This window comes from Branchiostoma lanceolatum, chromosome 14, assembly GCF_035083965.1.
Source record: "Branchiostoma lanceolatum isolate klBraLanc5 chromosome 14, klBraLanc5.hap2, whole genome shotgun sequence".
NCBI classification, from domain to species: domain Eukaryota; kingdom Metazoa; phylum Chordata; class Leptocardii; order Amphioxiformes; family Branchiostomatidae; genus Branchiostoma; species Branchiostoma lanceolatum.
This window is the reverse complement of record NC_089735.1, coordinates 14,514,014-14,527,061: the sequence shown is the minus strand read 5'-3', so window position 1 is coordinate 14,527,061 and position 13,048 is coordinate 14,514,014. Positions and strand designations below refer to the sequence as shown.

At 40.3% G+C, this 13,048-nt stretch overlaps 1 protein-coding gene across 1 annotated transcript; it reads left to right on the top strand.

The window, feature by feature from the left end:
- The first annotated feature begins 3,215 nt into the window (after window positions 1-3,215).
- Window positions 3,216-5,759, top strand: LOC136448185 (uncharacterized). The gene is made up of 6 exons (XM_066447383.1): window positions 3,216-3,350; window positions 3,617-3,745; window positions 3,885-4,016; window positions 4,208-4,321; window positions 4,551-4,719; window positions 4,934-5,759. Exons 3-6 carry the CDS (start codon window positions 3,999-4,001, stop codon window positions 5,053-5,055), a joined length of 423 nt encoding a protein of 140 aa, XP_066303480.1. The 5' UTR covers window positions 3,216-3,350; window positions 3,617-3,745; window positions 3,885-3,998; the 3' UTR covers window positions 5,056-5,759.
- Window positions 5,760-13,048: the final 7,289 nt, after the last annotated feature.

The following is a 13,048-nucleotide window of genomic DNA, read 5'->3' as shown; positions in this document are numbered from 1 at the left end:
GTCATTCCACTGTGTGACCTACAAAGCTTGTGATGTTTTCAGCTACTCTCCAAGCAGAGCATGGGTTTCGGCTGGTTTTGGACGTGTTTTTATGTGTTTTTGTCGGGCTTTCTACTTTATCATCTTTTTTTGTGTAGCCAACCCTTGGCTATACGCCTAAAAACACGTCCAAAACCAGCCGAAACCCATGCTCTGATTGGAGAGTAGCTTTCAGCATTCATCACGTCGACATGAGGGAAGGAGTTGAGGAACAACAGACAAAAGTGTTAAGTTAACGTTGTTAGAATGCAGAAAGGAACAGTTTGAATGAAGCACATTGTATGTATATAATGTGGCGCAAAAGCCCCCGGTGGTTTTTGGCTCAAAGCATGGTCACCACGTAACGAGACTCAAAGACTCAACGTTATAGGTTACATGAATAAGTCACTACATCATGGTTGAGACAATAAAGATTACCCCATAACCCACTTCAAGCTATTATAGGTCTCTATGGAAAATTAGTCAACAAAAACCTTTTATAAACACATCATTCTTCGAACCTCATGCGCCTGTTATTCGAGGATTTTCTTTCACTGGCATTTTGAATAGTCAGTAAGTGACTATATGATTGGCATGATAAACCAAAAACACCCCCATGTACCGGTGGGAGGAATACTTGTTGTCATTACTAAATATCTAGGGAACAAGCCGTCAGTACTTAAGAAGTTGTGACTGTTTAAGCTGCAGATCTTACAGTTTGTCTTCCACGTAAGACACTGACACAGATAATGAGAATATACCGATTAGAAGCACATATACACTGTAAAATAGAGCTACAGGTACATGTCCGTTGCCACCAAAGGTCCTCTTAACAAGCGAACAGTTAAAGCAGTTAGTACATGAGAGATCTTGAACATGTACATATAGTTATTATATTACACAAACACACACACAGTAACACGCACTCACAGACACAGACATGTACAGTCACATAAACACATTAAATACATACACAAATAGACAACAACACACCTGCACACAAACGCACAATTTTATGATGCATATCTTGGATTCTTTTGCTTAAAGTTGGCCTTGAGCTTTAGTAGAGTCAAGTTAAAACAAGATGTGTTTTTCTTTGCATATACACTCAGCACAAAAAGTTTGGAAACTTAACTTAAGTCGAGCGTATCTCCGTTGTTTCTTGATCAGTTTCACTGCATATCATATATTGTTGAAAAGCTTGTGAAATTTTCTTTCCTACGATAAGCGTTTGACATTAGTAGGGTAATCTGGGCACTTTTTTATGTGACCCGCTCGCATAAACAGGTCTGGTGCTCGTTCCATTAATTTACAATCATAAAAAGTTTAGTATCATGGGAAAGAAAATCACACAAGCTTTTCAATGATACATAAACCATTGAAATTGATCAAGAAACAACGGAGATATGATCGACCAAAGTTGAGTTTCCAAACTTTTGTGCTGAGTGTATGTTGTCTGGTTTCCCCTATTAGTTGTTAATGTATATATGCTGGTCACATCCACAACTTGCCAGATCACAGGTGTAATGACAAAATGAGGCCATTGACATTTCAGGTATCAACTAGGTATTTGTTCATTGTTATCCAGGGTCGTCTTTTTTCAAATCTCGCGCATGCCTAGTTTGCTTCTACTGCTCACGCAGACTTGTTGAAGAAGCACTTTGTACCCTGTGCGGTTACGATTTACCTTTCATCCTTCTAGAAGATTCTTTCACGTTTCCCCTCGGGCTTTTTGGCAACGACATGGTGCACGTTTTGCAGCGTTGGCGGAACGCCCCTTCATTTGAATGTATAATTGTTCTATTTTTCCCAAAGATCGTTTCCTTGTCAGACAGTGGTCTCTATTGTCTTCATTGCCAATAAATACGCACCTGTGCCGCTGTTTCAGACAGATACCGACGGAAGGGGACGACGACCAGAGAAGTTCTCCACCAACAAACCACACGGCCAAGCTGTGCTCATCTCCGAATCTCAGCGATCCTCCCTCCCAGCCCCAGTCTTCGGCGTTACTGCGTCTTGATCGACATATCAACAGGTTATTTCATTTTCTCTTATTGTTCAGCTTGTTCAGTGCTGCTTTGCCGAGGATTGCTTCGTAACGGGATGATTTTGTTGTACAGTCTTGATTTTATATGTTGCACAAGACGGTATGCCAAGGTGAGTAGCCAAGCTATGTGGAAAAAAACCTTGGCTCGTCGTGACAAAAAAATCGCCATGCATATGTATAGATTTGGTATATGTATATCTTTTTGCCAATTTTGTGTGGTTCAAGTAATGCGTTCTCGCGTAAGGGAGAGATCTAGAGGTATCAGATGTCCTTTTTTACTCTCATTTGCTCCGAATCTATCGAAACTATGAACATTCAATTACCAAGCATGATTTAACACAGTAAGTAAGTGTTTACTTCTATACAAAATTTTGTAGTTACCTTCAGAGCCGTTGGGTATCAATGACTGTACAGCATGTACAGCAAAAGTAGCCTTACTGGTGCGTTACAGCTGGACTTTAACAACTACAGCAGTTCCGAGTCCTTGTACGCTTCAACAGTTGTACTGCAACAACATTGTGAAATGCACTGCTGCCCTGGCAAGTAACGATTAGTAATGCCGCCTGGATCGCTGCAAGCATCCATTCCTACAGTTCTGACTTCACTTCTGTTTAAACACGATACTTATGCTCTAAAGTAGTTTCGTCGGACGAAATATGGGACGACAAAACGTGCTATTTGATACACTTGCTATTTGATACACTGTTGTGAATGGTGATACGCGTATTGTGTCAGGCCTACTCTGTTAGCTGTGTGTGTTTGGCAATGGAGCATGTCGGAGGGCGTGGAAGAAATAGTGAGTTTCTTCGTCCCATGATTGGTCCGTAATATTGGCCACGCCTACTAGGACTGACCTTGTCTTCCAACTGCGCATACATGTCACGGTGCGGTTAACCTGATCCACGTGGAGCTCACGGGGCCCTCAGGGCATCTCTAGATCTGATTGTGGCAGCACGTGCCCTTTGACAGACCTGGCCCATAATTAGATATGCTTACTCAGGTCACTCTAACGCAAGCGACATATATTATCTATTATTTGAGATCTGCCTACTTGTACGTAGTCAATATCCGCAAATGTCAACATTCTACATGTGCATGCAGCTTACTTCTGTTTATTTCGTTTAAGCTGTAAACAAGTTTATGATACAATCAACAAAATTAAAGATATTTATTTTGTTTTGCTTTGTTTTAAGGCAGTAGGAAAATGAGCCACACCGAGGACAAAAAGCCTCTCCCGATCCCTCTCTATACGGGACCACCACCAGATCCTGAAACTGACTTCAAGGTACATCTATGCTTCAGATCCTGCTTTCTTTTTGTGTGTCACGTATAATGAAGTTTTGAATGCTCCATGTGTACTGACAGCAACTATCGTTATCATTTCTTTTACAATGTGTTACTCCCTCTACTCATATTTACTGCAAACCGTCCAGCTATTTTCCCCAGGATCTGCTCTTTTATCGAAGTAAAAACAATAACTCGCTTGTTGTGTATGACATAGGATACTGCGATAATAGCGCGACATAATTGCTCACCTTTTCGCCTCTGTAGAACCTTGCTGACTGCCAGAAGAAGCTGAAGAAATGACTCATCGTGGGAGCCGTTTTCCTGGTGCTGCTGGTGACTGGAGCCACCCTGCTGGGCGTGTTTCTGTCCAGGAACTCCAACAGGTTACTTACGGTAAGAACTGTTCTTTTCCATGGACGCGACTCATACTTGTGATTTGTGTTGGTTTTCTGTTTACAAAATAAGCTTGTCGGTCTCTTCAAAACCAAATGGCACGTTTGTGTAATCATTTCTCTTCCACGCTGCCTATTAGGCGGAAAATAAGCTGAGACACGACGGGAAAGTCCTCGAGGAGAAGGTGGAGGTCGATGTCAACTTGAAGACTGAGACTTTCTACACCAAGAGTGAAGATGGAGAAACCGCCATCATGTATGACACCAAAAATGTGAGAAGAAGCTCATTCAACCATGATTTAATTGACTTAGTACTTTTGTCATGGAGGCTGCTATCTGGTTATGTCTCTATTTCTTTCTGGCTACTTGTGTCTGTTTTCTGAAGGCTTTGCTCATTTTGAGATGGTATTCGATATTCTAATAGGCATGGTATATATCGATATTCTCCAATCTGTGGTTGTAGGATTTGGCTGCATACAAGTTTTCCGGCCTCCACATTTGCTTCATCCTGGAGGACAGCACCTACAGTGAGGACGAAGTTGACAAAATGGCAAACGAGGTGCAGAAAGATGGCGAGGTAAGGGAGCACCAATTTCCTTTTGACTCGATTTTTTCCGTGTGAAATGTAGTTAGTTTCAGGTCGTTACTAAAGCAACCATAGAATCTAGCCTGAGTGTCATCCTGTTTCAGTTCCAGGCTCTACCTTCACCAAACAGTTTGGTGAAGGTAGAGCCTGGAACTGAAACAGGATGACACTCAGGCTACATAGAATCTGAGTCAAATGAGAAATTTTGTCTGTTGAACAGGGCAAAGTTGAGGAGGCTGAGAGCGGCGGAGAAGTGAACATCACCTTGGATGAAAGCCGTGGAAAAGTCGACAAATCCATCCTGAATGAGAAGATGCTCGACTTCTGCAAGGCTCACGAAATCTACTGGGCCATCGCTCGCCAGGGAGGGCAGCCAGCCGCTAAAAATGGTAAGGACGCATACTAGGAATTAACAGGGGCGACTAGATTTCAGCCACAACGACTATTGTAGTACTATTTAAGGCACAACGACTATATTAATAATTTGTAACTGTCCCAGTGAGCTTTCTTTTATCGTGTTTTTTGTTATGTCTGCTGATTGTGTTGTCATATCACTCTAGACAACTGATCATGTATCCTAAAGTACGTTATTGATTGTTTCAGGTGCTGCAAACAGCCGCCAGAAGCGAGGACTGTGCCTTAGGTACTATTGCTATTGGTATCGGTACTTGTGGTATTACCGCCGCATTTGCCGCTTTTACTGGGCGTACTGCTGGCAGGGGTAAATTCCTTACATATTAATTTACCCGATCATGTAAGGAATTTACCCGATCCCAGATGGATCCAGGACATTTGCATTTGATGTCTGAATGATTGAAAGTCCAACAATAAGTACCATGCTCGTGATACATTGTAGTAAATTGCAACACTCGAGGAAGAAAGAGACATTTGCAGTATTATCTTTGATAAATCTTCCGTAACGTCTGAAGCATACTAATACAGCGGTGTTAGAACTATTGTTAGTTTGGGGTGAGCTATAACTGCAAACAACATGCATTTACAGCTTTTGACAGGCTAGATGCAGTGCAGTAATCAGTATGGATTTCAATCATATATAAAGGAAAGCTATTGTATTCTTTCATTAGTTTCCAAATGTCTTGGCATAAGTTGTAATGTCATAAAGACTTTGGCAACAAGGTGCATGTTACAAAGCATTAAGTCAGATGTGGTCGAAAGATATACAAAATCAGCTCAAAAGGTTTTATTGTTTGTCAAATACAGTTTCACAAATAGAAAAGACAGATGAGAGTTTCTAAAGAAAGCATGACAAATGCTTGTATATCTTCAATAGCATTTACCAAAATCTATGGACATTAATAGAGACAATGTCATTCACGGTGGGAGGTTGATGACCTAACATGATTTCTTAGTGTATGGAAGTAGAACACCGTAAGTTTTATTCAATAAAAATGGTGACAAATGTGGAGAATTTGTGTGTCAATGTCACTTGTCTGTACCGCTTGAATTTATTATATTTCACGTCAACAGTATGTATGTGGAGGCGCAAAAAAATACATAAAAAACAACACATAGTTGTGCTTAGAATGCTCAATGTCTCTTAATCCAGAAACCACGGCCCCAGTGGGGTGCTATATCAAAAGGAAGAATGAAGAAATAAACCAGAATAAAAGTTTGACATACAAAATGAATTCAAATAGATGCAGATGAACTATATCTAATGTACATGGGTCCGGACATCCCTCGAGAAAGTTGAATATGCTAGGGAACTCACAGCTTGTTTCGGAGTAGGAGTGACAGATGTAAAGTTTAAATTGTACTACTCTATAAATGTATTTTGTAATTTTTTGTAAAATTTGTAAAAAAGCAAACAATTGGTAAGTCTTATACTCAAAACACAGGGAAGGAAAACCCTGCACAAAAACCCAAGAATGACATCCCTGCACAAAAGTCCTAGGGAAGAAACAGAAAATCCAGGGGGGATGAAACACCCCTAGCCTGTCAAAAAAGTCATAGGGAGCACACCCTAGCCAAAAAAGCCAGTGGGAATGACCCCTGTAGATACATGTATATGTAACTAGGGAGCACACCCTAGCGCAAAAAAGCCAGTGGGAATGGCCCCTGCAACAATATGTAACTGTGTTTATTTGTGGAGTTGTAAAAGTGTAATGTAAATATGTTGGTATGTTATGTATTTATGTATGTTCGAATAAAAAAAATGATGAACTATATATATCTAGTGTAGTTGGGTCCGCACATCCCTCGAGAAAGTTGAATATGCTAGGGAACTCACAGCTTGTTTCGGAGTAGGAGTGACAGATGAAAATAGGAGGAATTCCATGCAGTTATGGAAGGAAGCTGGCGTGACCTTCCAATATCACATGCCCCCCCCCCTCCCCCCGAAGTCCATTTGCAGTAGTGTAGTAACGTAGTAATTCTTACATCACGTGTGCTAAGGCTTGATACTGCACCCTTTCCAATGAAAGAGGGCTCTTACGCTCATGGCTGCCAAGGATGGCTACAATACTACAAAAAATATTATATACTTTTACATGATTGTCTGGCAGTAAAATTACGTATTACGTTGATTTTGGAAGGCTGCTTACGGATTACGAAGACTAAAAGGCCTGATTACGGCTTACGAAAAAGGGCATGCAGGCCCTCATTGAAGACGGCTTTGAATAAATTGCCTTATTTTCGTACTCTCCGAGCAGAGGTTGCTGGGAAAGATTGTGACCTTTTTATATAAATGGTTTTATTCGCAAATTCATACAGAGCTAAAACAACATTGCAGCCTAATGATACAAAGTAAAAAGGCTGAATTACGCAGTTTCAGGGAATACACAACTGTACAAAATATCATCAATATTTACAAACCTAACCAAAACTGAACAACAAGGATATGTAGAAACGGTAGTAGGGTGATTACACAATAGGTATAAGTTACAATACGCTGTTCAGGAGTTTTGACAAGTACGGAATGGCACTGTTCCTGTACCTGTCAGATCTTATAAAGGGTATGCTAAGCTGGAAACCCCCTTTTAAGTCCATATTGTGAACTTTATTGCGGGTGGGGGGTAGCCAGGGTCGAAACGTTGGTGAATTCATCAGAGATTTTGCAAACTTAAGACAGAGTGATTCCCTTCTTGCTTTTAAAGTGCAGAGGTTAAAAGTTGAAAGTGCGTCAGCATAGGAAGTATAATTATTGCCAAGTATGATTCTGAGGGCACGTTTTTGAATGCGTTCAAGTTGGTGGGATTGTAGAGTGGTTAGACCTGCGTGCCATACTGGGACTGCATATTCTATGACTGGTCGGACATATAGTAAATAAATTTCGCAAGTTATCATATGCTGTGTTTGACAAAAACGGGGCATATGATGAAAAGGTCACAATCTTTTCTAGCAACCTCTGCTTGGAGAGTACAATACATTTGAAGGCATTTCAAACAAGTCCGGCGTTTGCTGCATGCATTACATCTTAATGCGATTATCACTTTGGCCGCAAGTCGTCGCTATTGATCAACTCCAGTTCACATCCTGATCTAGGCGACTTAATAAACTGTTCAGTTTTGTCTAACCTTAGGCCAAGTTGGTTTTATTATATGGATGGCATATCAAATCATGGATTCTTCATTTTTGTTATTTCACACCTTTTTCTTTGACTTTGGCCTTCTACGACATTAGTATCCATTTTCCGAAATATCTGTTTGCAATTTACAGCATATATTACTTCAATTTGTAGCTGCTTTGCATGATTTACAGTATGATAGTATCTCTCTCTCTCTCTCTCTCTCTCTCTCTCTCTGTCTCTCTCTCCCTCTCTCTCTCTCTCTCTCTATATATATATATATATGTGTATATATATATATATATATATATATATATATATATAGAGAGAGAGAGAGAGAGAGAGAGAGAGAGAGAGAGGGATGGATGGATGGATGGATAGATAGATAGATAGATAGATAGATAGATAGATAGATAGATAGATAGATAGATAGATAGATAGATAGATAGATAGATAGATAGATAGATAGATAGATAGATAGATAGATAGATAGATAGATAGATAGATAGATAGATAGATAGAAAAAGCAAGTCGATGCATGCATTGTGATTGAGACCAGTACTTTCCACTATGTTGAAACTAGCTGGCCTCGGTGGTAGTCACATACATGTGCTAGTTACTAAGGCCATGTTGATTTGATTATAGATCTATGGATGACATCCGCGCGCGCATCAATTTTCGTCCATTTCAAAAAATAAAAAAAAGTTTTCTATCATACTGTAAATCATGCAAATCAGCTACAAAATGAACTAATATATGCTGTAAATTGCAAACAGATATTTCGGAAAATGGATAATAATGTCGTAGAAGGCCAAAGTCAAAGAAAAAGGTGTGAAATAACAAAAATGAAGAATCCATGATTTGATGTGCCAGATCTCTGTGTCTTAAGTCATTTGTGCAACCTTCCTGACCACGTAGATTTCATAATGAAGGCAACTTTTTTGGCCAAACTTTTTTTTTTCATTCGCACGCTCGCATCAGTTTTGGGGATGCCGGAGGATGTCATCCATATTATAAAATCAACTTGGCCTAAGGTAAGACAAAACTGAACAGTTTATCAAATCGCCTGGTTCAGGATGTGAACTGGAGTTGATCAATAGCGACGCCTTGCGGCCAAAGTGATAATCGCATTAAGATCTAGATGTAATGCAACAAACGTCGGACTGTTCGAAAATTTCCTGTGCTCTCCAAGCAGAGGTTGCTGGGATAGATTGTGACCTGTGTTTTTTGTCCGCTCTCAAAAAACGTGGCATATGATAAAAAGGTCACAACCTTCCCCAAGAACCTCTGCTTGGAGAGTATGGAAATAAGACAATAAATGTATACAAAGCCGTCTTCAGTGACGTATCAATATAATTTTCTACTCTCCAAGCAGAGGTTGGTGGGGGAAGATTGTGACCTTTTTATCATATGCCCCGTTTTGTGTCCGCTGTGCCATTTTCATCTTCGTGTAAACGTTCTATTGGAACATGAAAATTGAAATTTTGCTAAATTGTCTTTGCACACCTTCGCTTCACCAATTTTTGTTTCCATAAGTCAATACTATCAACCAAAACTCAGAGCAAGACGCAGACTCTGCTAAGAAGCGCCTGGAGCTGTGTAAGCGGTAATCGGCGGAACTGCACACACCAGTTTGTTGGTCCTCCATGTAGTCTCCCACAGACTCGTTTTGTGGTGAAAAACAATGGAAACTTAAGCTTTGCCAAAATAGAATGATGATAATTATTTCACAACGCTGGCAACCTAGGTTCGCAAGCTAGGTTCGAATTCACACTAAGAATCCTGCATTATTCTGCCATTTTCATATACACGAATGGAGACCTTTTTGTACATTTTTGCCCCACTGGGCTAAGCACAGGTCACATGTTAACAACCATATACATATTCATGTCCATATAAACATCTAGTATACTCTACTGCTTTCGACTTCCTCTCGCTTCTTGGTAATGTACTTCTTCTACAGCAAAATGTACTCCGTCTTCTACTATAATCCACAGGTTAGTTACTGATCTTTGAAATCGCTTTATATGCCTTCCACAACTATCACAAGGATCCGTGTTTTGTTTTTTATTTCCCAAACATCAAACATACAAAAGAGACAAGACAAGGAGACGGTGGACTCAAGTTTCAGAAGAAAATTTATTGCAACTTCTTGCCCGGAGGCTAAATGCAAGTACATGTAACGTGAAAAAGACGGACAGACAATGATGAACAGTACTAGTATAGCATGTGACTACTCTAAATACTGACACTAAATTCTAACATATTGGGTTACAAACAACTTCTATATATCATATTTTCGCCACCACTTGTATGTATCGTTACAATAACTTTATGGAAAATAGAATATCAAACAGGACAAGCAAATAATTTGGACAAGAAATACACAAAACACAGTTCAAGGGTAAGTCTATACATATACATATACATATACATGTAAGACTAAGACCAAACCCCCGCCCAAAGGAAAAAGAGGAACACATAACTTAAATCGTTTAGTTGCTACAGTGTAGATCATTCATTTGGTCAGGCTGTACTATTTTGTCTAGCTTCTACCAGGCTCCAGAGGCGGTTGGAAAGAGTTGGCCAAATAGACAGAAAAACATGCAAGAGGAGTTAGTCTGCTATAGGGGTACAGTTCTAGGATGGCATATTGGACCCTCTCTCCGTAGCCAACTCCCTTAGTATGCTATTCACTCTATTTGGCCAATTTCTACTATTTTTCCAGCCATCCGCGGGGCCTGTATTTTGTCATCCCCCAGTGGGGTCCGGTGGGCCTTTTCCCCAAAGTCAACTTCAAGTCAGTGACTCATACAGGTATGTAACACCTTACTTCTGCACAGGAAGGTTTAACGTTGGGTAACATAAATTCGCGGGGTACTTAAATTCGGGATTTTTCGAAAACGGGGTATTTAGGGATATGTGTTAGATGCAACATCAGTAATACCGCTAGAAATGCAAACTTGACAGACTAACGTATTCAGAACACTGTCTGAAAAGCTTCGATAACCATGCATTAGAAGTTGGCTACGTCAAAAACTCTCCGTCCCTTATTGTCACAGTCTGAGGGCTTCGTGGGAGAATTATACTACACATAGTTGTTCGCTGGTTTATAAGACAAATGTCACATCCGCTCCCTGCTCAACACAATTATTTACAATACAACTTATTAGAATCTCTTTTGCTAACCTACAACTGGACTCTAAGTGTGATTAATCATCAAAACGCCTCTTTGTTGCTACAACCAATGGCTACGGCACTACGATGAATTTTCCCGCCGCCATATCGTTACCCAGAATCCTGCTATTCGGCAGACGACAAACGTTTGCGAGGAACACTTTTTTGTCCAAATGTTGTGTGTGATAGTGGACTGATGGCGATATTTTCCTCAAAGTTTGCTCTTAGCACAAGCAGAAACACATGGACATAGTAGTATTACCATTTCTACGGCATCCAGCTAACGCCCCGATGAATAATGTACAAATTTCCATGACGGTGGGGATCGACTTTGAGTAACGTTCTACCGACTCAACACACGGGTTGTTCCCGGAGGCCTGATGTGTGCGGTACGGCCGTTTTTTCGTGTATTTTTTTTACTTGGACACGTCTATATCCATAGCACTCTCCTCAAGCCAAGGATGGAACGAATAGCTGCTGTATAAAATGTAATTAGCGGTAAGATATTCAAGACGAATCTTCTCTCCCGAATTAATGTTCACCCCCGTCCGACAGCACCGTCATTGTGCGTGCGGCGGACGGTAGTTTCAAGTTGAAATATTATGGTGTCAGCACGACTAGAGACAAAATCTACCATATATATGATTGGTGCAAAGATAGTACATGATACTGACAGAATAATAGAAAAAAAAGGATGATTTATTGTTCTGCTAGATTGATTTCAGTCAACCATTATCGGAAAAATCCCGAATTTATGTTACCCAACGTTACTTATACCGTAAATAGACATGTGAAGAACTGCCTACGGTCATTTCCGGAAAGGGGGAAGCTTGTTCCCTAAAAGCGACATTGAGTTTCCGAGCGTATGAAATACACCTACTGTTTTGTAATCTGTGTCATGTACGTGTGTTATGTTCAACGGGGGTATGCCTTAACACCTCACCCGAACTCATCCGAACTCACCCGAACTCATCCGAGTCAAATATGCAGTGTACAAGGGACAAAGACTTTGTGTGACGCTGTAGATACATTGTCTATGCAATTATGAATTTAAAAATATGCACCAAGTCTTTTTTTAAGTATTTACCAGTTTTTGTATGTTTCTCTGCTAGTTTCCATGATAACAAATACGCCGTGCTTGTACTTGAGGCTGAAAAACACTTTGTGCACAATTATTATGAGTTGATTGCGATACAATGTTGCTATACAATTAATCTATGACCTAAACAGCCTCCACCGTTTTATTGTCCTGTCATCTGTCAAACTACAAAAAGGTACTGGCGGACCTAAATGGACCACAACAATGAGAATCCAATAGGTGGGCAGACATTCCTTCTGATCTTGGGACGAGAGGGGTAAAAAGCAAAAATTGGTAAATACTTAGGATTTGCTACATATTTCTTATTCATAATTGCATAGACAATGTATCCAGAGCGTCATATGAAGTCATTGCCCCGTGTATACTGCATATCATACTCGGATGACTTCGGGTGAGTTCGGATGTGTTCGGGTGGGGTGTTTAGGCATACCGGTTCAACGGGGGTTTATGCAACATAGCTTATACTCAGGTTGGTAACGGAGCCCCAGTAAAACTCAGGCTAATTAATAGGTACGTTGATGAAGGCTAGACATCCAGGTAATACGATACGCCAAAAAACAGTTACTCAAGCAACTGGATAAATTTTGAAACAGTCAGACGTTTCAGACAGCATCCTATCTTTCGTCAGTGACTTAAGGAAAGAACTGGAGAGTTTCGGTATAAAACCTGGTTCTCCAGGTCTTTCCTTTACTGACTGACGGAAGATTGCGGATGCCGTCTGAAAAGTCTGACCGTTTCAAAATTTTATTCAGATGCTTGAGTAACTGTTTTTTGGCGCAATTATTAGGTCTTCCTGCGAAACTGTTTTTTTTTTCTCGCTTTCTGAGAAAAGTCAAGTGTTGCAAAATTACATATATAAACTACGCACAAAAAGTTCGGAAACTTAACTTTGGTTGATCATATCTCCGTTGTTTTT

What these genes read in the sequence shown, in the direction of transcription:
- LOC136448185 (XM_066447383.1), top strand. An exon ending in AGGTGCAGAAAGATGGCGAG is followed by an intron (nt 4,322 to 4,550) that starts GTAAGGGAGCAC and finishes TCTGTTGAACAG; the next exon opens with GGCAAAGTTGAGGAGGCTGA. An exon ending in GCAGCCAGCCGCTAAAAATG is followed by an intron (nt 4,720 to 4,933) that starts GTAAGGACGCAT and finishes TGATTGTTTCAG; the next exon opens with GTGCTGCAAACAGCCGCCAG.